Raw genomic sequence first — 27,177 nt, forward strand, 5'->3', positions numbered from 1 at the left:
AGGAAGAGGGCCATCACCAGAAATCAGCCAAGCTGGCACCTTGATCTTGGATTTCCAGCGTCCAGAACCATGAAAAATGAGTATCTGCTGTTGAAACCGCCAGGTCTACAGTGCTGTGTTACAGCAGACTGAGCTAAGACAAGGGGGAACCACTCTAGGTTGAAAGAGACTTCAAAGATCCATCAACCAAATGCAGATAAGGCATACAATCTTGGCTGTATCCAAGTTCAAAAACTAACCATTAAAGCCACTTCTGAGAAAACTGGAAAACTACAAGCAAGCATTAGGTACGAGATGACATTAAGGAAGTATTATTTATGTTGTTAGGTAATGTTGATAAACAGAAATGTCATCGTGTTAAGATTCTTTATTAGGGATACATACTGACATATATACAGGTGAAATGAGATGATTTGGGGGATTTTCTCTAAAATATACTAAAACAAGAGAATTAGGACAAGAAATGATTTAAAGTAGATAAAGGACTATATAAAACATAATTAGATTTTTAAAGTTTGATGGCAATGAGAATTACATTAAGAAAAACAAGGAAAGGTATGTAGGAAGCGTCACAAGTGGGGCTAGCAGAAAACCGCCATCTCTGCGCCACATCCACCGTGGACAGGCCACTTGTGCTCTCTGGCTTCCCCCGAGCCCATCATCTGCCCCTCTGTCCTCTGACTACTCTGGGGCAGCCACAGCAGCCTCTGTCTGGGTGCCTGTCCTTCTGAGCCACCCTTCACACCCTGCAGGCTTTGCACCCATCTCACTTTCTCATTGCAGCCCCCCATCCCTGCAATGTGCCCCCACTCCCACCCCTTTACTATGGTCTGCTCTTTCTCATTCCAGGGTACACAGCACCTTCTAGCCTGTCATGAGCTCACTGGTGAGGTGTGTCTTCTAGCTCCAGAAGGCAAGTTCCCTGAGGGCAGGGACCTCTGTCCACTGATGTTTGGTATATAGGACATACTCAAGTATCTGCTGAATGAAAAACGGATCGAGGCTCCAGCTTAAGACGATTACTCACCTGAATATTCTCTCTCACATATACAGCATAATCATCATTACTCAAGAAATCAGCTCGTTTTTTGTAGGTCTGGCTCTCCGTCACAACAGCACCAGTAGACTACAAGAGATAAATACATTCAAAGAAAAAAAAAAAAAGGACAACTCGATAAACCTACTCAAAAAGAAGTAAGTCTGTGAAATCTAAAATATTAAAAAGTAGACGATGAAAGCCTTTATTTTCCCTATAAAGATCTTCATTTAAAAAAGACTAATAGCAGTAGCATAGTAGGCAGAAATGGATCTCAAAAGCTACAAGGATACAAAATTTCCAAGGCACTTCCAAACTAATCCTATGAACAATTTACTCAGGTCAGAAACTGATGTGTCAAAACATGGTGTTTTAATAAAATATCTTCTAATGGCTACCGAAGATCATTAGCTGTTTGAACAAGGGTCTGTTCTAAAGCTACAAGTAATCATGATATAGAAACCCAATCACGTCTTCAAGAGTGAAACACAGCTTTGTCCTGTGCCCGGCAATACCATAGGTCGGTTTTATGAAACAGTCCACACAGTAGATACAGTTAGTTCTTTCAAGGGACAGAGAAAGCCAAGGTGTAAGATTGTGAGAGCGCGAGACAGACAGCGGCCCAGGTGCAGGCGGTCACACAGGAGGCACTGACCATGGAGTAGGCAGCATCATCCATGTCCTCCACCACCTCCTCATCAGAATACTCGTCGGACACCGTGTCTGCATCCGAGAGCTCCGTGACCTGGGCGTCGGAGTGGTCCAGCAGCCACCCGACCAAGGCTTCCACACCTAAGAGAAGCACACACAGCCCACCACAGGCCACCGTGAGCCAACAGCCCTGAAGCAGGAACCCACACACACGCAAGCAGAGGCCAGGAAAGTGAAGTACCAGGCAAGCCGGATGCATTCCCGGAAGCACCAGTGAGCGACTTCAGCGCAAACTCGATGTTCCTTCGGGGAAATCCCATCTCCATGAGCTGCACCACAATGGGCAGGGCAGGAACGGGAGACTGCTTGCGCCTCTTCACTCTGGCCGGGCGGATGTGCTGCACGGCGACAGGCGTGGTGGCCTCACTGGAGCTGCAGTCTTCAAATCCTGGGCTCGAAGGGTGAGTGGACTCCACAGCCAAGCACTGGCACACGGCCAGTGCAGCAGCCTGGGCAGACAAGAGGGTCCTGGGAGGTCTGGGAAGTGCCCTCAGCTAGCTTACACACTCTGGGAACACGGGGGTGATGGCCTTCTATTGTGAACTGCAGTATGCAAGTCTAGAAAGCCCACATTCACATGTGCGTTTTTCAGTGAGTTCCCTAAAACATGTTAGAAAATGACAAACCCAAGTTTCGCAGTTCAATGCAGAGAAAATACTTGGTGGTAAAATAACTTTCCTGTTTCAGCAGACAGAGAGCCTACTAAATTAGCCAAGTATCAATGTCCATTAAGGAAAACCTCATTACAGCCCTAAGCGAGCCGTCACAGGGGCTTGAGGTGGGAGCAGGGAGAAAGGCATTCCCCCTGCCTTAACTGGGCACGATGGTGACCACAGGCACCTGTGTTTTATACAGGCCAGAAATGACACAGGACTCTCATGTGCCATTAAACCAACCCTCAACTATTCAAGGGTTAAATAACCACGTGAGGTTAAACAAGGTATTACAAAATAAGAGAAATAAAAGAGTATTAGTTGGGAAACACACTGCAATGAATCCGTGAACATCTAAACTGCCAGTCTCTGCAGCTGGAGACGCCCCACCAACAGCACAAACAGCACTTCCCTGATCGGTCTGCAATCTCTGGTCCTGCTCCCGACAGCACTTCCCTGATCGGTCTGCAATCTCTGGTCCTCCTCCCTCCCGAGCTGCTCTCATGGCACTGACGTGCTATTTTGTTAAACTGAGCATGTGAGGAAGGAATCAGGAAGAAACCAAGGACACTGTGGAGTCCCCCAGTGCTCAGAAGTATCAAAGCCTAGGGTTCTGCAGTGAAGTCTGGGTAACTTGGAAGTGACAGTTTTCATCCTAAAAGTTTAAAATTCAGAGCCAGATTGAGCCAAGAGTTCTGGTTCTGATAATGGGGAGTTAGGGTGCACTGGACTAACCCTTGGCTGATAATAATCATGAACTCTGGACAAAATATTCTTTAAAACTGCTTGAGGGCACTGGAGAATAGTTGAAGCAGTCAAAAATAAAACGAGCACAAGCCCTGACCCAGAGAAGCCCGCAGGCAAGATGCACATTTAACCACAGAGAGTGCCCCTTCCTGCACTGCAGGGGCTGGGGTCCCGCCTGCCAGAGCAACCAGAATGCGAGGGAAAGCCTGCCTGAGAAAGAAACCGCAGAGGGAAAACCACAAAATGTTGGGAGGAACTACCCGCTTATCTACAGCTGAATCTAAACCGAAGCACCTCTGAAGAGCCTGGGCTCGGCACAAAGCGACTGCTGGAAGGTTGCAGGGGCTCCCCAGCTGCCCAGGGCCAGGACAGCACCTGAGGCTCAAGCTCAACCAACTAGAGGTAGGGAGGAGAATGTCAGAGCTTCCAGTGAAGCCCAGAAGAGATTCTAAATCCTTGAGAATTAAGGATTCACAACCACGGCTAAGGGCATATAAAAAATTATCAGAAACCCTAGCACCAAGCCACCTCAGGATCAAGGAGTGCCAGGTACTGAGCTGCCTATGAGAAGAAAACTCCCCATTCTCCAGAGGAGGAGGAACCCAGAGCCAATACAATGTAATGTCCAAAGAATCCAGAATGAAATAAAAATTCTCACATATGTGAAGAACCACCACCAAAAACTGACTATAATCAAGGAAAAAAAAAACTGCGAAGAGCAGCAGACCAACAGGTGGGCAGACATTAGAATTAGCAAACAAGAAATTCAACATAACTATCATATGTTTTAAAATGTATAGTAAAAGACAGATTTGGCCGGGCGCGGTGGCTCACACCTGTAATCCCAGCACTTTGGGAGGCCAAGGTGGGTGGATCACGAGGTCAGGAGTTCAAGACCAGCCTGGCTAACATAGTGAAACCCTATCTCTACTAAATATACAAAAATTAGCCGGGGGTGGTGGCGGGCACCTGCAGTCCCAGCTACTCAGGAGGCTGAGGCAGGAGAATCACTTGAACCCAGAAGTCAGAGGTTGCAGTGAGCCGAGATCACGCCACTGCACTCCAGCCTGGTGACAGAGCAAGACTCCGTCTAAAAAAAAAAAAGGATAGACTTAAGGGATGAACATGGGAACTGTCAGAAGAGATATAAAACTATTAAATGAGAGCCAGATGGAAATAAGAGATGTGAGAAATATAAAATAAAGTATTTCTTGGATGGACATAACAGATTAGGCCCAACACAAAGCAAAGCATCTTGACCTTTCAAACAGGTCAAGACAAACTAACCAAGCTACTAACAACGAGAAAAAAGACTTTCCATTAAAATTCTAAAAGGAAACTCACTAACAGTGTAACAGATGTATAAGAGTATTTCCAGAAAAGAACAAAAAGAGCAAGACGGGGGAAAAAACAACAGTCAAAAGTTTCCCAGTTTGGTAGGGGAACAAAAATCAAGCCAAAGATGCAAGCAGCTGAAGCAAATTTCAAGGAGGATGGTGGGATGGGTGGGGTGGGCCACCATGGCATACATGAGCCCAGCTCAGTGAAACTGCAGAAAACCAGAGATAACAGAAAATACGAAAAGCAACCAGAGAAAAAAGACATTTCATACAAAAGAAGAGATAAGAACAACTTTCCATCAGAATCCATGGAGACAAAACAGCGGAAGGTCTCTTTTTGGTACAACAGTCCTTCGCAATTCCTGAAAGACAACTCTACGTGGCCTTCTAGGTGTCAACATTCGGCATCTCCCAGCAGGCTGTGCACCACCCCACGTGCTCTCAACTTGCTCAGCGTCTTCTTTTTATCTCTGCCAGGGAGACTGGAAACACAACCAGGCCCTTTGAAAGGAACCTTCACCTCAGAGGTTCCCAGACCTGAGAAGAAGCTGGAGTTCAGAAGAGCTCACGGCCAACCTCCTCCCTTCCTGCCCACACTCGTTTCTTGCTTTCTCCCTTTGCACCCCCCACCATCTTTCCAGCTCATTCTAGGACTGGGGGAGGGCTCCCACCCGCCCAAGGCACAGGCTGCCTCACCTGGACCCTTGCTTCGAGAAGGGCCCTGCTCGCTGAGGGTTTCTGTTAGGGTAATTTCTGACTGCCAAACTGAATACTGACAGTTTTATTTTTGTCTCTGATATGTTATCCAGATTTTTAATGTATTACACAGCAAGAAAGATTTTGGAACATCTCTAATCCTCTATGTTGCCAGCCATGAAAGCTCCCATCCCTCTTAGACTCAATCACGTGGCCTCTTCTGTGGGAACAGCCTATAGCCCTGACCGTGCGCCTCCCCACTGCCCTCACCTGCTCCGCAGCATGGGGAGAGCTGAGAGGCTGGCGGCACCAGAGCACACCCAAAGAGGCTCCTGAGTGAATGAAACAAACAAGCGGGTGCCAGAGTCCTGATGAGCCTCTTTGAATAACTCTACTTCCTGGAAAAAGATCCCTTCATGAAGATGTGAGCATTTAACCCATGCTGCATCTAGTTAATATTTTTTAATGAGTTACACAAATCCAAAATAAGGTTAAACTTCAACCCTCTCCGTCTTTAGTATTATCATGTTCTGCAGACTATGCACAAACATGGTTAAAACCTAATGCATCATTAGAATTATTTGCATACTATCATTTAAAATTCAGAATAGATCCTTAAGAAAGTATACATCTAGAAAAAAATTGTTCACAATTTAGTACTGTGGATTAAAAACTGTCAAGGCTGTCTGGCTGTACCTCAAGTTCCTGTTTATCAAATATGGCCTTCACAGGAGACGGCTGGGTGGCCGAGGCCAGCAGCTGCTGCAAGAGGATCATGGGGGGCTGTGGCCCTTCAGGAGACATGTCCCCAAGGTCAGGTGATGCCACTGCTCCATCATCTGAATTTAAAAGCAAAATATGTGTAAGATTCGATTTTCAACTGCGAACACCACTTTACTATTAAAGAAGATGCACTGAGCATGTTACATCAGGTATGACTTCTGCCTCATTATGTGATAGAAAACCAAAATCTTCAAGGTTCAGACATCAAACAAAAATTAGACTCTAGGCTGGGCGCAGTGGCTCACACCTGTAATCCCAGCACTTTGGGAGGCCGAGGCGGGTGGATCACAAGGTCAGGAGATCCAGACCATCCTGGCTACCTCGGTGAAACCCCGCCTCTACTAAACATACAAAAAATTAGCCAGGCGTGGTGGCGGGCACCTGTAATCCCAGCTACTCGGGAGGCTGAGGCAGGAGAATGGCATGAACCCGGGAGGCGGAGCTTGCAGTGAGCTGAGATCACGCCACTGCATTCCAGCCTGGCCAACAAAGTGAGACTCCGTCTCAAAAAAACAAATGTTAGCTGGGCCTGGTAGTGCGTGCCTATAATCCCAGCTACTGGCAAGGCTGAGGCAAGAGAAGTGCTTGAACCAGGGAGTTGGAGGTTGCAGTGAGCCGAGATCACGCCACTGCACTCCAGCCTGGCAACAGAGGGAAACTCCAACTCAAAAAAAAAAAGAACTAGACTCTAAACCACTTTCACTGCCTGCTTTTAGTCTCTGTCTGTCCTTCATTAGGGCATCTGTCTCTTAGAGCCAACAAATGCTCCTTTCCAGATTTCTGCACTTGGTCTGATTCTTTCTCTTTTTCTTGAGATGGAGTCTCACTCTGTTGCCCAGGCTGGAGCGCAGTGGCACAATCTCGGCTCACTGCAACCTCTGCCTCCTGGCTCAAGCAATTCTCCTGCATCAGCCTTCCTGGTAGCTGAAACTACAGGCACATGCCACCACGCCAGGATAATTTTTCTATTTTTAGTACAGATGGGGTTTCACCATGTTGGCCAGGCTGGTCTCAAACTCCTGACCTCAGGTATCCACCCGCCTCGGCCTCCCAAAGCGTTGGGATTGCAGGAGTGAGCCACCGCGCCCGGCCTACACACTTTCATGTTCACTCACAGCTTCAAACCCCGACACGGACACATCCCACGTGCATATTTCTAGCTGTAGCTTTTCTAGCTAAGCCCTGTTGAGATCACTAAGTGACCCCAATTCCAAATGTGTTATGTGCTCAGGGAGATGGCTTTTCGTCTGTTAGGAGTAGCTTTAGGTGCAGCCTTTAGGACTGTGTTTGACACAGCCCCGGGAGATTCACTGCCCTGAAGCCCACTGCACACAATCTAGGTTCTCATCCAGGCGCTCAAAGCACTTGCACGTACTGGTTTTCTTCGGTGACAATTTCGACTAACTAGACCAGGGGCTGGAAATCTTTCTCTTAAAGGGCCAGAGAGTAAATAGTTCGGGCTGATGGGCTGTACAGTTTCTGTCCCAACTACTCAGCTCCGCCACTGCAGAGCAAAAGCAGCCAGAGGTGCTGTGTGAACAAGCGGTGTGCCTGTGTTCCCACGAAATGTAAAAACAGGTGCACAGCAGTTTTGTCGATCTAGCTCTGTCCGGAGTCCCTGCTCGGCCCACAGCAGCCTTGATAATCCTGATTCAGGTCTGCGGTAACTGCTCCCTGGGCTGAGCGCAGAACAGAACAGCCAATCCAATTCCCGGGCTCCAATCTCGCAGTCTCTACAACTGGGAAATCTTCACGTTCCCTACAACCTCTGCTATTGATTGATTCTATGCTTTCAGTCGCTTTCTTTCACCCTCAGCAGGTTTAAAATTAATTTCACAGCATCCTCTCCTCTTAAGATTAAGAAACAAACCCACAAACTCCACCTTCTACTGGACTTGCTTATTTTTTTCAAACGCACTACTCACCATTCTCCCCTCAACTCAAGCTTGAAAGAGCAGGCATCTTCCACTTTTTGCTGGTTCCCCACAAAGTTGTCATCTCCAAGACTACACCATCACAGTGGATGGCACCCTCCTTCCACCAGCACCTTCCTTCCGTTTTCATGCCTTCCCCCTCATCACCTGACACAGGAGCAAATCTCCATCTCTGTCATCTCCCGTTTCAGATACTCCTAGACCTTACTAGCAGGTGTATCACCCGAAGGTCAATGCTTACCATGTGGCCCCTACCACAGCTTTCCAGTGGGCCTCAAGTTTCACCCTGGTCTCCCAGGTACTCTGTAACAGGATGTCAACCACCTGTCTAGCTTCAGCCCACCACTCATCGACAAACCCTGGGCTCCAAGCAAAGCAGGGCTGCTCAACATGCTTCCAGAGACTCGCCACTTTTACTCCTGCTCCTCCTGGCTCCACCACCAGCAGAGGCTTGTCTGCCTGTATGTGTCCGCCACAGCCTTCAAAGGCTGCCTGTGCAGTGCTCATCTGCCACTGGCTCCAGAGGCCTGTGGAACCACTCACACACCTCACCGCCCCGGCCCCGCGGACAGACAGAGGCCTGTGGAACCACTCACACCTCATCGCCCCGGCCCTGCCGACAGAGGCCTGTGGAACCACTCACACCTCACCGCCCCGGCCCTGCGGACAGACAGAGCCATCTGCATTTGCTTCCTCTCCTCATCCAAACTCCAGAGAGCAATAATCACAGAAAAGAACTTCTCCCCAAAACACTTAGCATAATGTCTTTCAATAGTAGGTGATCAAAAAATGTTTGTTTTTTTTCTATTAAAAGTGACACAAGCTCATTCTAGAAAACTAAATATAGAGAAATATAAAGAAAATAAAGACAGCCAAAATTCCACCAAAGATTACTGTGTCACTATTTTGCTGAACAGATGAACTATGGCATATCTATAAATGGATACACATAGCAACGTGCTTTTCTGTTTACTTATCATTTTCATGTTTCCATGGCACTAAACATATACAGCTAGCCCTCAGTAGCCATGGGTTCTTCATCCAAAGATTCAACAAACCACAGATCAAAAATATTCAGAAATAAGTCAAACAATTTTTAAAAATACAAATTTTTTTTAAAAAATAGCGTTAACAACTATTTATATATCATTTTTATTTATTTATTTATTTACTTATTTATTGAGACAGAGTCTCACTCTGTCACCCAGGCTGGAGTGCAGTGGTGCAATCTTGGCTCCCTGTAAGCTCCGCCTCCCAGGTTCATGTCATTCTCCTGCCTCAAGACTCCCGAGTAGCTGGGACTACAGGCGCCCGCCGCCACACCCAGCTAATTTTTTCTATTTTTAGTAGGGATGGAGTTTCACTGTGTTAGCCAGGATGGTCTTGATCTCCTGACCTCGTGATCCACCCACCTTGGCCTCCCAAAGTGCTGGGATTACAGGTGTGAGCCACTGCACCCAGCTTACATATCATTTATATTTTTAAAGTATTTGGGAGGATGTGCATAGGTTATATGCATATACCACACCATTTTGCAGACGGGCCTTAAGCATTAGTGAATTCTGGTATAACTGGGGGTCTAAGAACTTATCCACATGGATATTGAGGGAAGACTCTATTATGTACCATCATTTTGAATGGCACCAAGATATTACACTGCAGGGAAACACAGTATAAGAATGGGTGTTTTGGTGTCTACAGTTTATCAACATAAAAACAATACCAAAAAGGAGGCCATAACGACATTGCTGAATACATTATTTACTTATTTTTTTGAGACAAGGTCTCACTCTGTCGCCCAGGCTGGAGTGCAGTGGCACAATTGCACTCTGCACACACTGCAACCTCTGCCTCCCGGGTTCAAGCGATTCTCCTGCCTCAGCCTCCCAAGTAGCTGGGATTACCGGCATGGGCCACCACTATGTCCTGCTAACTTTTGCTTTGTTTTTTTTCTTTTTTTGAGACAGAGTCTCGCTCTGTCCCCAGGCTGGAGTGCAGTGGTGCGATCTTGGCTCACTGCAAGTTCCACCTCCCAGGTTCACGCCATTCTCCTGCCTCAGCCTCCCAAGTAGCTGGGACTACAGGTGTCCGCCACCATGACTGGCAAATTTTTTTGTATTTTTAATAGAGATGCAGTTTCACCATCTTGGCCAGGCTGGTCTTGATCTCCTGACCTCGTGATCCACCCACCTCGGCTTCCCAAAGTGCTGGGATTAGTCATGAGCCACCATGCCCGGCTGGTGAACATATTATCTTTACATGCCTCTTCGTGTGATAAAGTCCCACAGAATGACTTGCTGGGTCAAAGTACATAAACACATACCTATGTCTATGAATTTCAAAGTCCGTCTCATTTCTTCAGACGCTCATCAGATGGCTACACCAACTGAAATTCCCAGCAGCAGCGTGTTCATGGAGTGCTGCTTCACGTGCATCTGAAGAACCAGCGTAGGTTCTTCTTGTTACAATACAGGTTTTATTTCTTTGGTCTGGGGTGCAGCCTGGGAGTCTGCATTTCTAACGCATACCCGTGTGCCATCAATTTTGCTGACCCATGCACCACACTTTAAATGGGAAGGCATGAAAACACCTTTTTCCCTCCCCACCCACCAGATGCCCTCTGTCCTGTCTTATAAGATGACGATGACAATTTTATCCACAGTTGGTGGTTGCTAGGCAGGCCACGTGTCTTTCTTGTATATTTATAAGCCATCTATGTCCATTTTTATAAACTGATTGTTCACATCCTTTGTCTACTTTCTACTGCCTTTCTTACAAAGCTTTAAGAACTTTTTAAAAAGATACCTGCGTGAACAGTTCCAGTCTCCTGAACAGCTGGCTGAGACAGGATCTGCCGCAGTTTATCCTGGTGGGAGAGCAGCGCCCGACCTGCTTTCAGGATGTATAGCTTCAACTGCTGGCACCGCAGCAGGTCCAGGTCCACTTGTCCTGTGGAAGGAGAGACTCAGTGAGAAGGGCGTGCCCTGCTCAGACTCCCTCAGCAAACCTCCGCCACGTGGCGGTAACATTCTGCCCTTCAGGAATCCACCCACCACACACTGTCTGTGACGACGGGCTCGCCTTTCCCAGTGTTACACTTGGCGCTTCTGGGTAAGCACCTTCTGCCTCTTGGGTCTTCCTTCCCTGCTCTCCAGGCACCTAACTTGATGGGACACAGGATTCAATGGTTATACACAGCACCGTGTTAGCTACTATTAATATGAGCAAATGTTCCCCAAGTTGCTGAAGTTTCAGCTGCTTTCACTCTTCTTCTAAGACTCCTCTGAGAGAATCTGTCGGCTCTACTAGCTCTTTAACTGATGAAGATCGCAGCAATGCCCAAGGCTTATCTGATAGCAGACGCCACAGAAGCAGCATAGAGAGCATGAGGTGGGAAGGAAGGAGGGCCGCAGGCGCCGCTCGGGCACTGGCCCGACTAACTGGCAGACAGGTTTATTCAGCACGATGGCAAATGGCAGCTACTAGAGAAGGTCAGCTGAATTTCGGACATGCCGTGATTTACATGCACTGCACCTCCAAGCAGAGATGTGAATGGGAGATCCAGAGTTGAAAGTGCTTACATCATAAATGCTAAAGCAGCAATCATAGGTCTGTGGGAGCAAGAGGGGAGAAACTCAAGAAGGGTGGGCAGAATACGCCACAGTTATGGGTGAAGCCACGAGAACTTCCAGGATATAAAGAACGAGCAGAGAGAAGAGCTCCCTAGGAACACAGAAAGAAACTCAGGAGAGCTGCATTCTAGACCCAAAGGAAGGCAGAGCCAAGCAAGGCTACAGTCTCAGCCACTCTGAATGCCACAAGCAAGCCAGGTGGCTTCCAGGACAGAGGCCCCTGGATCTGGCAGGGAACAGGCCATGAGCCATGGTCCAACAGGGTGACGGGGCCACAGGGCCCTGGGATGGAGGGGAGGAGAGAAGAGGTGAACACAGACTTCTCTTCTGGGATAAAGGATGACACTGAGAAGAGGGTGTGAGCCATGGGGTTCTTTAAGTGTGGCTCCGAACATGGTGACGAAGGCTGACTCGAAAACACTCATTACCACGAACACAGGGTTACACTCCCAACTGCAACTCAACAAATGGTGAGCCCACATGAACCCCAGGACTTTAGCAGGCCCGTGAACTCACTCGTGAAAGAACACTGTACAAACAACACGAATTTAAGACGGCAGCTATTTCATTAAGCAGCACCATGTACTGACCTGTAAAGGCCTGTTTAGTAGATTTCTTTATTTTGTGCTTTTCTAACTTGCTTCCAGCAAGGTTCACCAACTGAGCCCAGACAGACAGCATGGGCTCCGTGAAGGGCAGGTTGTTCACATTAAAGGCCACAGCAGGGAGCTGAAGAGGACACAGAAGCTGTCAGCATGCGGCCAATATGACTAACAAATGAAACGTTCTGAAAGTCATCAAAACCATGGGCTTAATCCTGAAATGCCACACATACCCATAAGCCTTTTTAGAGCTGAGAATAATCATTTTTTAAAATGATATTAAAGGCAAGATGTAGACTTACACATATAGTAAGTATAATCTACATTAATTTTTCTTTACAAATCTGTCAACAATAATTACATCAGTGTGGTGGTTACTATCTTCTCAGGTATTTTCTATATACTTCAAGTTTTCTACAACATGTATATATTCCTATAACAATAAAAAAGAGTACTGTATAGAAAATATAGTCAGGCCAGGCACAGTGGCTCACATCTGTAATCCCAGCACTTTCGGAGCCCAAGGCGGGCAGATCACCTGAGGTCAGGAGTTTGAGACCAGCCCGGCCAACATAGTGACACCCTGTCTCTACTAAAAATACAAAATTAGCCAGACGCGGTGGCACACACCATAATCCCAGCTACTCAGGAGGCTGAGGCAGGAGAACTGCTTGAACCTGGGAGGCAAAGGTTGCAGAGAGCCGACAAGATCGTGCCATTGCACTCCAGCCTGAGACAAGACTCCATCTCAAAAAAAAAAAAAAAAGAAAAAGATATAGTAAGATTGCACTTGGGCTACATGAAAACAACGTAAATGGCTCCTTCTCCCTGTGCATCCCTGATTCACAGGTTAAGTTGACAGTAGCTGCTATATTAAGTCATGTCACTCAAAACAACTATGCATTTTCTACATGAAGAAAGGTTTTTTTTTTTAAAAGGAAACATGTTTAAGTTTTTTTAAAACTTGAGTTGTTCAATAAAAAGTGAACTTCATAAATTCACATTTTAAAACAGTTAGAACTACCTCATAGATGCACGGTACCTTCTAGGTTGCTAAAGCCCCCGTGTCTCTGAGGCTGAAACACACACGAACCACTGCTTTAGGTGCCCTGTGAGACAGGCCCTGCTTACCACAGAAGCACAAGCTCACATAGCTTCCTGGAAGGCAAACTTGAGGTACCAGAATCAAGTTCTTTCAAGTGCTAATGGTGGTGCCCGGTTCTAGTGTAAAGCTGAATCCCCTTATCGTACAGTCACCGAGCACAAGTTCACCTACTGGTTTCAGCTGACTCAGTGGGCACACGCGACACGTCCGCATGTCGGAGAACTGCACGGTGATTCTGCCCTTCGGGGTGATGCGAGTCACGGTGCCTTCTCCAAACTCATCGTGCACAACTTGGCCGCCCAGGCGCAGGCGACCATCGATGCCTCCAATCACAGCCAGGACCGCCATGAGGCCCCCCACTTCAGGGTTCTCGGAGTCGGGGAAGTAGTCCTCTAGCTGGGCCTAGTGCAGACCAAACAGCGAGCTCGACCAGGGACACGCACGGAGCTGCCCAGTCCCTACGGGTTCACCATTCAACTACATTAATTCTGAGCGCACAAACCCACCCCTTCGGAAGGCCTTCCTGCAAAGCTGTGGGTGACGGAGCGGAGCTGGGAGTTGATGTACTTGTTGATGAGCCCGTTCCACTGAGTCAGCGAGTGCAGCGTGCGCAGCAGCGCCACCACCTCCTCCGCCAGGGTGCTGCTGTGCGTGGCGGTCAGCGAGGCCTGCGGGCGCGCCCTGCGCCGCCGGGGCGTGGACTCTGAGGAGGAAACAAGGGGAGGAGCTGCCGCGCCGCTCGTCACCAGGGCACAGGGAAGGGAGGCTGCCACCCACCTCTGAGTAAGGGCACGTCGGAAGAGCAGGTAGTGAGCAAGCTCCCCAAGAAGCCAAACAGCTTCTCCACAAGGCACTTCATGTCCCTCGCCCTTTCGGTCTTGTCCCATGACGGAAGGACTGCTTGCAATAAATGCACAGCTAAGATCTGATAAAAGACAATTTAAAACGACAAGCATTTAAAAAAAAATCTGATTAAGAAACTACAGATTGTTATTTTCTCTTTACCTTTTTTTTTGAGACAGAGTCTCGCCCTGTCACCTGGGCTGGAATGCAGTGGCACGATCTCAGCTCACTACAACCCACGCCTCCCAGGTTCAAGCAATTCTCCTTGCTTCAGCTTCCTAAGTAGCTGAGATTACAGGCACCCACCACCAAGCCCGGCTCACTTTTTTTTGTATTTTTAGTAGAGGCAGGATTTCACTATGTTGACCAGGCTGATCTCGAACTCTGGACCTCGTGATCCACCTGCCTCGGCCTCCCAAAGTGCTGGGATTATAGGCATGAGCCACTGTGCCCGGCCTCTCTTTATTTTCTGTTCTCATAATGCAAGCAATCATGTGAAAATTTTGAGATTCATTATTTTACAGCCAGGTAATTACACTCAAGTTGATTAGTGATTAGGATTGTCAGGGACTTGAGAAAAAAGCAACATTACAGATGCATGTGTTTAATTAAAAAAGAATTATTTTTAGTTTAATTCTTAAGACAATTACACTACAAATTCTGTGAAGCAGACGAGTAGTTGCAGGATTTACCACTGAAGAGAAAAGCAGGTAAGCTAAAGGTTAGTGACTTACCAATTATCAAGGACCTCTGCCCCTTGCCTCCAGAAAATCTACCCTGTCACTTCTAGACCCTTTCTCCACTCCTTACTGAATAAAGGACCCTGACTCTGAGGGCAGGGAACTTCAGTACATGGATGCCTCTCTCAGGGAACTGGTTTTGCCTGGCAGCACATTACCTGCCTCTGCAGCGAGGCGGCAGTGAAGGGTGCATGCCCTTCCACGACCTTCATGAGCAGCGTGATCCACTGCGGGGAGCTGAGGGCGCCGCACACCTGCGGCGTGAGAGCGATGCTCCGCACAAACCCCAGCGTGCACCAGCTCCGGTGCTGCTCCCTGCACACCAGCCTGTTTGGAGAAGCTGCAGGAGGGAAAACAGACATGCTTGGTAACAAGTCCCTAAAGATAAATTCCTAAATGTAAATCCTTATTTTTTTAATCAACTTGTTATTTTATTTTCTACAGTAAGCTCCTTTACAAATATATTGCAGTTTGTAAATTAATTCAAATTCAAAGTGAGAAGTGGAAGACGACTTTTAAGTTAGTTCAAGAAACATTTCTGAATTTTTCTTTTTTTGTTTTTAGAGATGGGCTCTCACTACGTTGCCCAGGTTGATCTAAAACTCCTGGGCTCTAGTGATCCTCCTGCCTCGCCCTCCGGAATAGCTGGGACTACAGGCATTTTTAAAACCTTCTAAGTATGTGTAGTAAAAGTAGTTAGGGAATTTTAGCTATGTATTGTTTCTAGGCAATAGGAAAATGATCTATAATTCAAACAGCAGTAATTTGCAAGAGTGCATCTATTGTATTTTTTTCATTTCAAGTATCTCCACAATCTTGCTTATATTTAATCTGCACCATAAGTTTCCAATCTAACTACATCTGCATTAACAAAAGGAAAGGTTTTCACTAGGTGTACACCATTGGATTCTGCCACAAGTGGGTCCACCTCTGCTCCGCCTGGCTCCAGGACTCCACTACTCCCTTAATGGAGGCTGAGGCTTTGAGGCTGGGCCCTCCTGAGGGACCCCACCCACAGCTCCACAGGATCTGCTCTCGCCTCCCACCTCCCCACCTGCCCTCAGCTATCCAAGCCTATGAGGATACCTGCCTTCCTTCAGCACACTCGCATGTGCTCAAACACACACACTCACTCTCGCACCCTCATATGCATCCTCACACTCACACCCATATGAAGTTATTCAGACACACCGATGGGCACCCACACACCCACCCTCACACTCTCAGGTGCACTCACACCACTGTCGCAATCACTAACACACACACAATCCCAGTCACACATATGCACACACAACCTAAGATGCAAGCTGACACACACTCCTATGCACTCTCACATACACTTACCCCTCCCAATGCATAAACTCAGATGCACTCACGCTCCTAAACACTAGTCACAACCGATTACTCACCCACTCACACCTGTACCCACACACTTGCTCACTTGACACTCACACCTACACTGTTACAACCTCCCACTCACTGACACAAGCAAAATGCTCACATCCATGCACACACACTCCCAATAACACGTCACTCGTGCTCACACTGACACAAGGCATTCACATTTACACAAATGCTCGCCCTCAATCGCACACTTACACTTGTGCCTGCCACCCACTCATACTTCCTCACACTCACCAAGCCTCACTGACTTACACTTCATCTCATTCACACACCCAGTCCCCTCACAGTCACGCCTCCTTCGTGCTCACCCTCATACACACACTGGCTCAATGCACTGGCGCTCTCACTCCCATTTCACCTGCCCACTCACATGCTCTCATGGACACACACACACCACTCACATAAATGCATGCAAACATACACACACACAACCACACGCTACAAACACAGCGTCACACTTGCAACACAAATGCTCAGCCACTTGCCCATCAACCGCTAACACACTCACTCTCATCAATATGTGCGGACACTCCGGCACACCACTAATACACGCATGCTCTCACACAACCTCCCACACACTGGAGCACACCTACATCCTCACCCACACTCACAGGGGCTCACCGTCAGTCACCTGCACACTCACCCCACTCCCTCAGTTCACATCTCTCATACTTACACTCCACACACACAGACACTTGATGGATTAAACTCTGCCTGTCCCCCAACTTCACATACACTCAGAACCTCAGAATATGATCTTATTTAATGAGGTCTCTGTAGACCTCATTGAGGTAAGAATTTACGTGACATCATGTTGGATTAGAGTCAAACTCAATGAAAGAGTCCTTTCAGAGGCAGAAAAGGACATGCAGAACACACGGGCGGGGCCGTGTGAAGACGCAGGCAGACACTGGCACAATGCGTCCCCACAGCAAGGAAGCTTGGAGCTCGCAGAAGCTGGACAAGGTAAGGAAGGGCCTTCCTTTAGAGCCTGTGGAAGGAGCATGGCCCTACCCGCACCTGGATTTGGCACCTCTGGACTCCAGAACTCTGAGAGAACAAACTTGTTGTTTGAAACCAGTGTTGTGGGTTGAACTCAGAATTGCAAAATTCGTATGTTGAAGTCCAAACCCCTACAGTACCTCGGCAGGTGACCTTGTTTGGAAATAGGGTCACTGCAGATGTAATTAGTTTGATGTGATTGAATGATGTCCTTATGAAAAGAGGAGATTTGGAGGCGACTCACACACAGGGAGAATGCCATGTGAAGATGACGGCAGAGATGGGGGTGACGCCTCTACAAGCCAAAGAACGCTGAAGAGACCAGCAAACTCCAGAAGCTGGGGCAGAGCCCTGAAGTAGCTTCTCCCTCACAGCCCCAGAAGGAACCACCCTTGATCTCAGCCTTCTGGCCTCCAGAACCGTGAGAACTACTGCTGTGTAAGCCCCCAAGTCTGTAGTACTTTATTACAGCAGCCACAGGAAACAAATCCACACACATTCACACCCACCCACATTGACACCCAGACACGACAAGCGTGCGGCCCCCAGCGCTGACTCCCTGGGCCCTCAATCTCTCATTCCATACATGTCTTGTCCGTCGTTCCGCTTTCCACTAACATTCGCAGCAGTCCGCACAAAGTCTTGGTGGCTTCGCTTTGCATGATCTCAGCATGAACTCCGGCAGACAGACAAAGAGTCTGCAGTAAGTTAATAGTGCTGGTAAACATCATTGCAGTGGGATGAATGTTCCTTTCAGTTTGTTCCGCTTCTAAAAAAAAAAATCAAAATAACAAATTATATTCTCAAGTAAAAGTGGAAGATAGTCTTGCACATAATTTAACAGCTTTAATATTACATTCTTGTTTTCTTGAAGACTTGAATTTCAGTGCAGTTTTAGGTTCACGCAAAATTAAAAGTACAGAGATTTTTGTGTTCTTTTTTTCTTTGAGACAGGGTCTCTCTGTCACCCAAGCTGGAGTGCAATGGCACGATCATAGCTCACTGCAGCTTTCACCTCCTCCCTGCGTCAAGCAGTCCTCCCACCTCGACCTCCTGAACTGTCATCTTTTCTGCTTTGGAAAGGGAAACATCCTTACAAGAAAAGATGGAACTCAGGATGCACTAACCGTGCACCCTAATATTTCTGTTCCCATCTTCCTCAAGAATCTTTTAAATAATAATTCTCGAAACAACATTAGCATATAACTCAGAAGCAATAAATGATTCCAAGGTTTCACTTCTTTAGAACGACAACTTATCAAATGTCAAGCGCTAGTTTCTGATGAGCAGGCTGCGTCCTGGACGAGGACAAAGCGCCGGCATCTGTGGAGTGGGGCGACCAGATGCTCATGCATCCAGTTTGGCTGGCTTTGGGATGCGGAGATGTGTGGCAAATGAGGCCACCCTCTGTCACGGGGCCACCCCTGCCCAGGCTCTGACGTCCCTATGGGGAAAGGCCACAGGCAGGGAGCCAGACCTGCTTCCCGCAGGCGAGGTGGGCTGAGAGGAAGCAGTGCCTGGTGTGAGGCAGTATGCTATAGGCTGGACGCTGGAGGCCAGCACCACAACCACCCTCAGGGACAGGGGTCCAGGTGCCACGTCCATCACTCCTAACAGGCCTACGCAGCAGGCAACACTTCTGTTCACACCTGAGGGACCCAGGCCCCAGAAGTGACGTGCCAAAGGTGGTGGCATCAGGATGTGAGCTGTGTGCTCCAAGCCCAGATGGTCCGCTGTGGCACAGCCTCTTCCAGCCCCCACACCACCTGCTCTCTACTGAGTGCACCTTCTATGGTCTCGTGCTCACTGTCACGGCCGTTTCTGAGCCTGACAACACTGCACCCATGGTGGGCACCATGGTACTGGGAGGCAGCCCCAGCCTCTTGATTGGTCTTACCAAGCCCAGCCATGTGAAGCTTCACATGTCTTTTTTTTTTTTTTTTTTTGGAGACTGAGTCTTGCTCTGTCGCCCGGGCTGGAGTGCAGCGGCTGGATCTCAGCTCACTGCAAGCTCCGCCTCCCAGGTTTACGCCATTCTCCTGCCTCAGCCTCCCGAGTAGCTGGGACTACAGGTGCCCGCCACCTCGCCCGGCTAGTTTTTTGTATTTTTTTAGTAGAGACGGGGTTTCACCGTGTTCGCCAGGATGGTCTCGATCTCCTGACCTCATGATCCGCCCGTCTCGGCCTCCCAAAGTGCTGGGATTACAGGCTTGAGCCACCGCACCCAGCCAGCTTCACATGTCTTTTAGGAACAGGTAAGAAATGTCACGAAACCTCCTCCCACAACCTGGATCTCCTTGGACAGGATCTAGCATTCTTGGTCCACCCCTGAATTCTCACTTCTGCTTCCCTAAAAGCGATAAAGTGCTGACTAACTCCACGTTACAGGAAGAGTTCAGAGTCAAGGACCGCAGAGGAAAGGTAAAGGCAGGGGGCATGTGGAGTGTGCTTGGGCGGGAGCCCTCACTGGAGGAGGAGGCGATTGACCGAGATCGCAGGGCAATGCCACCAGGCCTCGGCTCACTCCCTCAGACACAGGCTCAGCAACAACCACATGAGACTCGCTGGTGGCGCAGCTGCCCCGGCCTGGCCACCACATTCTCAAAGAGGGGCACGTGCACACGAGAGAGGAAAATGCAGAAAGTCAGTTCCAGCCAGATCGCCGGATTCCACAGCCACTCCACGCGCCTGCATAGGAGGTGCCCAGGAGCTTATTTAAACTGCAGGCTCCGAGGACAGAGTACCAACTGCAGGTGCATCCTGACATCCCATTCTAATGCCCAGATGACAGTGGTGGCAGCCAGCACCTGGACAGTTTATGGGCTGCCTTGGACTAAACGCCTTCCTGAGTCACCCACCAGAATCGTCCTCTGTGTCCGAGTCCTCTGCTGAGGGCTGTGCAGCGGCCGGCAGCTCTGCCAGCTTGAGGTCATATTTTCCTTCTTTCCCCATCCTGTAGGAGTTGGTGCTGCCCGTGTCCCACTGGACTCTTATCCACCCGTCCTCTCCCAGCTCACCAATCACTCGGCCTAGGCCTGGAGGAGGCCCATCCTGAGAAACCAAAGTAGAGATCAGTTAGGAGGGCGTGTGCCCTGCCCTGGTCCTTCCATGGCTCCGCCAGACCTGCCACACAGATGTCTCCATGTGCCACCCTGTCTGTCAGGGACCGTCCCCATACACAGATTTCACCTCTCCTAAAAAAAGTGTGCTTGCATCATTTTAAATTAAATGGCATAAAACAATGTGCTCATGCTGCTTTGCCAAGGAATTTGGGGAAATCTCATCTCAATTAGGATCCTCTCTGGGTCAATGTAGACACAGGGCTTTACGGCAAGTCCTGACCCCTCAATCCCTCACGGGTCTTGCAAGAGCAGAAACCGGAAACAAGCACCGGCACCTCCACATTCCCTTTTCTTCAGTTTCCCCCGGGCCCCAGAGTGGAAGCTCTGTCTCACTTCTGCGGGAGAAAACCTTCTAGGATGGATGCTGCTGTCTCCAGACACTGCTATTCCTAAGATGACTGTGACAAAGCCCGGGCTTACCAGCGTGGCTGAGAAAAGCTAGACAGACCATGGGAAGGTGAACACTGTCCTAACTTAGCTAGGGCTGTGGTAAGTGACTTCCACCCGGGGGTACTGGCAGATTTAGAAGAGACCCGCTATGAGGGAAAATGGAGACGTGGCCACAGGCCCATGAAGTATATCCCTAACTACTGGGCTCGGGGCACTTGGCAGCACATGGCCATCAGCTCACAGGGTCAGCATCTGGGCTTCCTGCCTCAGAGCCTTCACTACACCAACTTTCAGAATGAGATTTACTCTCTTGCTCACTCTCACTCTGGTTCCAGCGACCCATCAAACCGAGCCTCAAGCCAGTGAGTTTCCTGAAAAGAGCTGCCTCTCTTTCTGGACTTGGTTCTGCTCAGATGCCCTACTTATGATTCCCTACTTGTGTTCACTCTCTTCAGCTGCTCGGGAATCAGCAACTGTGTCATCTAACAACCGCACATGTTCCGGGTTATTCCAACTTCCACCCACCAATATCATACAGAACGAACTATGCAGAAGATAATAACGTGTGGCTAATGTGTTCACATCAAATCGCTGAGTACCTGATCGCCCCATTTCCAGTCCACACCTCTCATGACCCTCGTTCCAATCTTCATCATGGCAGCCAGCTCTGGCCCTGAAACAGGGAGCTGCACAGGAGCCGTTTCCTTCCTTGTTTCTTCCAAAACTGTGGCAGAAGCACCTTGAGCAGAAGCATTCATATCTTCCTCAACATTGTCACAACTGGGGCCTGACAGAGCGTCAAAAACAGCACTGAGCCAACAAGTAGCTACAGGGTCCCCTTAATACACACAAAACATTTCAAAAGTACTAATGATCATAATTTTGAAAAATCCATACTATAGGTTTTATCAATTAATACTGTGAATATTTTACTGATATAGGATAAAACGAAGATAAATGGAAGGACAAAATACATAAATATGCCAAGAAGATACAAAAGATATTAAAATGCTCAGTAAAGCTACTTTCTCTACTTCTAGGAATTACTCTCCGGAAAAAAGCAAAATAACTGAGTTAGAAAGATACTCATCACATTTTTTTATTAATAGAAAAACAAACATAATTACTTAAATATCTAACAGTGGGAAGCTAACAAACTTTAATCACGATTCTGTGCAGAAGACAGCTAACAGCTAGCCAGAGATACATCAGACAGGATTGCTGCAGGCTAGCCCTCGACTGGAGTCTGGATTTCAGGAGGGCTCCCCCATTCCCTAGGTGGTAGGTGTGGTTTGCTGTGCCTCAACTGTCTGTACAGACAACATGGCCTGTGCTGTGCTGAAACCTGCTTTCCTTGGTATGGAACTTGGCACGCGCCAGGCAGGGGGTGCCCATGTGATCAGCCTTGATGGAAACCCTGGGCCTGGAATCTCTACCCAGTTTCCCGGCAGACAGCACTTGACATAGCTCGGTGCCAGGGCAGTTAAGCTCATCCTGTGTGGCTCCTGTGGAAGCTTGTACCTGCTTTCCTCTGGACTTTACCCATGTCCCTCTTCATGATTTTGCTCTGTGTCCCTTCACTGTAATAAACTGAGCCCTGAGTACAACTACATGCTGAGTCTTGTGAGTCCTGCTGGCCAACCATCAAACCTGGGGGTGGTCTTGGAGACCCCTGACAACTGGTGCCCTGGATGGCCACAGAGTCATCCACAGCATGAAACAGAAGCTGATCTGCTGTCACCTGAAAGAAGAAAACCTTACCAATGGATTTGAAAATGGGAGATCTAACCCTAGGAAAGTACGCTAGATTTTTAATCCCCCTTTTCCCACTTGCTAAAGAGGGGGTAGGAGTGTGGTCCTGGTAACTCCCTTGGTTTTAGTTTTCTCCTCCGGGTAGGAGGGAAAAAGATCCAAACAGTCCCAAAGGTGGGCTTGGGTTGACCAAAAAATGTAAAAAGTTTGTGTTTCTCTCTCCTGTGAGAGTAAAAAAGGATATTCAATTCCCAGGACTAGAGCAAAACTTTACATGAACTAGCAGGGGAAACGGCCTTTCCTTTAGCCTAGCTGCTACTTTGGGGGCCCCAAGAATGGGTCCCAAGGAAGGGACAGGAGTTGCATTACAGGTGGATCTCCCAGGATCCCCTGCACAGTTATACTGTTAACTCTGTAAAGACTGCTAGCGGCTTGAAGAAATTTGCAACCAAAACTGGGGGAAATTTTTATTTTACATAGCTTTATGTTTTGTGGCTGTTACATGTGGATGTATACATTAAGTTAGTATAAAATATTATATGCTTATAATTTCTGGTTTTTTTTTTTTTTTTGAGACAGAATCTCACTCTGTCACCCAGACTGGAGTGCAGTCGTGCGATCTCGGCTCACTGCAAGCTCCGCCTCCCGGGTTCACGCCATTCTCCTGCCTCAGCCTCCCGAGTAGCTGGGACCACAGGCGCCCACCACCACGCCTGGCTAATTTTTTGTATTTTTAGTAGAGACAAGGTTTCACCGTGTTAGCCAGGATGGTTTTGATCTCCTGACCTCGTGATCCGCCTGCCTCGGCCTCCCAAAGTGCTGGGATTACAAGCATGAGCCACCGCGCTTGGCCTATAATTTCTTAAATGACAAGAGAGATACCCTGATCAGGGCAAGTTGCAAATATAAACAGATATTCATAAGATACAACTTCCTTGCTTTTTGCAGCCAGTGGGCCAGATGAAATTTAAACAGATGAATACTATCAACAGAATGAGTCCCCATACTTAATGATTTGTGCTGTCATTTTTACTAATTGGAGCCTCTGGGGAAAAAAGTAGACAACATAAAAAGGCAATTTCTCGATGCAGATACGCTTTTGTAATTTTTAAATGCAACTTTTGATTGCTAATGAGGCCTTAAGAAATCAGATATAACTCTTACTAGATTATTCTTTTCAGCTAGCTATAATTCACATATTAAAATATATATTTGACATAATACAACATATAAATATATAAATTAAAAATATATATATAGAGAGAGAGAGAGACAGACAGAGACAGACAGATCAATAGAGCGATTCCCCCCACCCCCAAGACAGGATTTCACTCTGTCACCCAGGCTGGGGTGCAGTGGCTTGATCTCCGCTGACTGCAACCTCTGCCTCCCTGGCTCAAGCAATCCTCCCACCTCAGCCTCCCAGGCAGCTGGGACCACAAGCACACACCACTATGCCCAGCTAATTTTCACATTTTTTTGTAGAGACAGGGTTTCGCCACATTGCCCAAGTTGCTCTCAAACTCCTGAGCTCAAGCAATCCACCTGCCTCAGTCTCCCCAAGTGCTAGGATTACAGCCTGGCCTGATATATATTTTTGAATGGATTAATGTGAACTCTAAGACTGATGTGATAAAAAGAGCCTGGGAAAACCTTGCTTTTTCGCTTTGACTTTGACAACTGGCTCTGCAGCATCTCAGATTTTAGCCAAAGACCACCACCATAAACCAATCAGATCTAACAGACATATACAGAACATTTCACCAAAAAGAGTAGAATACACATTCTTCTCAAGTATACCACAGAACAGTCTCCTAGACTGACCAGACCATATGTCAGGCCACAAAGTCTCAAATTTAAACAGACTAAAATCATACAAATTACCTTCTCCAAATGGAATTATGAGAAATTAATAACAAAAGGAAAAGTGGAAAATTCACAAGTATATGAAAATTAAACAACACACAGTAAACAATCAGTGGGTCAAAGAAGAAATCACAAGGGAAATTAGAAAACACTATGAGATGAATGAAAACACAACATACCAAAACTTCTGTGCTGCACTAAAAGCAGGGCTAAGTGGGGCAATTATACTATAAAAGTCTGCATTTACAAAAGACGATCTCAAATCAATAACTTAACTCTGCATCTGGAAGAACTAAAAAAATAAGAACACAATAAAAACCAAAGTTGGGCCAGGTGTGGTGCCTCACATCTGTAATCCCAGCACTTTGGGAGGCTGAGGCAGGTGGATAACTTGAGCCCAGGAGGTTGAGGCTGCAGTAAGCCATGACTGCGCCACTGTACTTCAGCCTGAGGGATAAAGTAAGACCCTGTCTCAAAACAAAAACAAAAACAAAAACATACGAAGCAGAAAGAAGGAAACAATAGAGATTAGAGCAGCCATAAATGAAATAAAGAATAGAAAAATGATCAACAAAACCAAAAGTTCAGTTTCTGGCAAGAACAAAAAAACTGACAAACTTTTAGCTAAATTAAGAAAAAGAGAGGCCAGGCGAGGTGGCTTACAGCGCTTTGGGAAGCTGAGGTGGGCAGATCACGAGGTCAAGAGATCGAGACCATCCTGGTTAACATGGTAAAACCCCATCTCCACCAAGAATACAAAAAAATTAGCTGGCCGTGGTGGTGCGCACCTGTAGTCCCAGTTACTTGGGAGGCTGAGGCAGGAGAATCGCTTGAATCCAGGAGGCGGAGGTTGCAGTGAGCTGAGGCTGCGCCACTGCACTCCAGCCTGGCGACAGAGCGAGACTCCATCTCAAAAAAAGAAAAGAAAGAAAGGAAACAAAGAGAGAAGATGCAAATAACTAACATCAGAAATGGAAGTGGAGACAGCACTACCAACATAAGAATAAAAAAGATTGTGAAAGAACACGTGAACAACTGTGTGCCAACAAATCAAACAGCCTAGAAACATAAATCACCTGAACTGACTCCAGAAGAAATAGAAAACCTGAAAAGACCCCTAAACAGTGAAGAGATTGAATCGGTAATCAAATATCTTTCAACAAAGTAAAGCTTAGCTGGTCAACTCTACTAAACATTTAAAGCAAAATTGACACCAATCCTCAAACTCTTCTAAAAACAGAATACATGGGAACACTACCTAGTTCACTCTATGAGGCTATTACTACCCTGATAACTGTAAAATAATAAAATATTGCTGAAAGAAATTAAAGAGGACAGAAATAAATGGAAAGACATTTCACATTCAGGCAATGGATGTTAACATTGCTAAGATGGCACTATTCCCCAAAACAATCTACAGATTCAATCCCTAGCAAAAATCCCAATGGTCTTTTTTGCAGATATGGAAAAGCCAGCCTTGATGTTCATATGAAAATGCAAGGGACCCAAAGAAGCCAAAATAATCTTGAGAAAGAAAACACACTTCTCAATGCTAAAACAGTACAAAACTACGATGTTCAAAACAGTGTGGTACCCACATAATTATCGACATATAGAATGTGATCATGTAATTCAGAGTCCAGAAGTAAATCTAAATACCTACAGCCAACTGATTTTTGCCAAGGGTACCGAGAACTTCAGGGAAGAACAATCCTCAACAAGTGGTATTGAAACAATCAGATAATCAAAAGAAAAAGGTTAGACTCTTCCCTCACACGGTGTAAAAAAAATTACCTAAAAATGGACCAAAGATCTAAATATAAGAGCTAAAACTATAAAACTTACAGAAGAAAACATGAGGATAATCTTCATCAATCTTGTATTTGGAAATGGCTTTTTGAATATGATATCAAAAGCACAGATGACAAAAGAAAAACAGATAAACTGAACTTCATCAAAATAAAAAACTTCTGTATCAAAGGACAATCCAGAGAACAGGAGAAAATATCCTCAAATTATATATCCGATAAAGGTCTACAGATCTGTGAAGGTTTAGGATACACAAAATTTTTAAAGAGTCTGAGGACTGGTGTTAATTCTTCTTTAAATGTTTGGTACACTTATATAGCGCATGTATTGGTACAACAAAAGATGACAAACAACCCTATTTAAAAAGGACAAAGGGGCTGGGTGCAGTGGCTCAGGCCTGTAATCCCAGCACTTTGGGAGGCCGAAGCGGGCAGATCGCCCGAGGTCAGGAGTTCAAGACCAGCCTGGCCAACATGGCAAAACCCCATCTCTACTAAAAATACAAAAATTAGCCAGGTGTGGTGCCTCACATCTGTAATCCCAGCACTTTGGGAGGCTGAGGCAGGTGGATAACTTGAGCCCAGGAGGTTGAGGCTGCAGTAAGCCATGACTGCGCCACTGTACTTCAGCCTGAGGGATAAAGTAAGACCCTGTCTCAAAACAAAAACAAAAACAAAAACATACGAAGCAGAAAGAAGGAAACAATAGAGATTAGAGCAGCCATAAATGAAATAAAGAATAGAAAAATGATCAACAAAACCAAAAGTTCAGTTTCTGGCAAGAACAAAAAAACTGACAAACTTTTAGCTAAATTAAGAAAAAGAGAGGCCAGGCGAGGTGGCTTACAGCGCTTTGGGAAGCTGAGGTGGGCAGATCACGAGGTCAAGAGATCGAGACCATCCTGGTTAACATGGTAAAACCCCATCTCCACCAAGAATACAAAAAAATTAGCTGGCCGTGGTGGTGCGCACCTGTAGTCCCAGTTACTTGGGAGGCTGAGGCAGGAGAAT

At 47.0% G+C, this 27,177-nt stretch overlaps 1 protein-coding gene across 1 annotated transcript in view; it reads right to left on the bottom strand.

Annotated features, from left to right (window-relative positions):
* The window catches only part of HERC2 (HECT and RLD domain containing E3 ubiquitin protein ligase 2), a 220,953-nt gene that overhangs the window by 89,038 nt on the left and 104,738 nt on the right, over positions 1-27,177 (bottom strand). Inside the window, exons 35-47 of the mRNA XM_011942889.1 lie at positions 21,340-21,527; positions 20,087-20,279; positions 17,815-17,997; positions 14,981-15,162; positions 14,017-14,164; positions 13,746-13,942; positions 13,411-13,641; positions 12,123-12,261; positions 10,706-10,849; positions 5,880-6,022; positions 1,929-2,196; positions 1,692-1,828; positions 1,028-1,126 (exon numbers count right to left, since the gene is read on the bottom strand). Coding sequence (XP_011798279.1) covers positions 1,028-1,126; positions 1,692-1,828; positions 1,929-2,196; positions 5,880-6,022; positions 10,706-10,849; positions 12,123-12,261; positions 13,411-13,641; positions 13,746-13,942; positions 14,017-14,164; positions 14,981-15,162; positions 17,815-17,997; positions 20,087-20,279; positions 21,340-21,527 — 2,252 coding nt within the window. The remainder of the gene's footprint in view (positions 1-1,027; positions 1,127-1,691; positions 1,829-1,928; positions 2,197-5,879; positions 6,023-10,705; positions 10,850-12,122; positions 12,262-13,410; positions 13,642-13,745; positions 13,943-14,016; positions 14,165-14,980; positions 15,163-17,814; positions 17,998-20,086; positions 20,280-21,339; positions 21,528-27,177) is intronic.

The sequence above is a fragment of the Colobus angolensis genome, unplaced genomic scaffold (genome assembly GCF_000951035.1).
Source record: "Colobus angolensis palliatus isolate OR3802 unplaced genomic scaffold, Cang.pa_1.0 Scaffold211, whole genome shotgun sequence".
NCBI classification, from domain to species: domain Eukaryota; kingdom Metazoa; phylum Chordata; class Mammalia; order Primates; family Cercopithecidae; genus Colobus; species Colobus angolensis.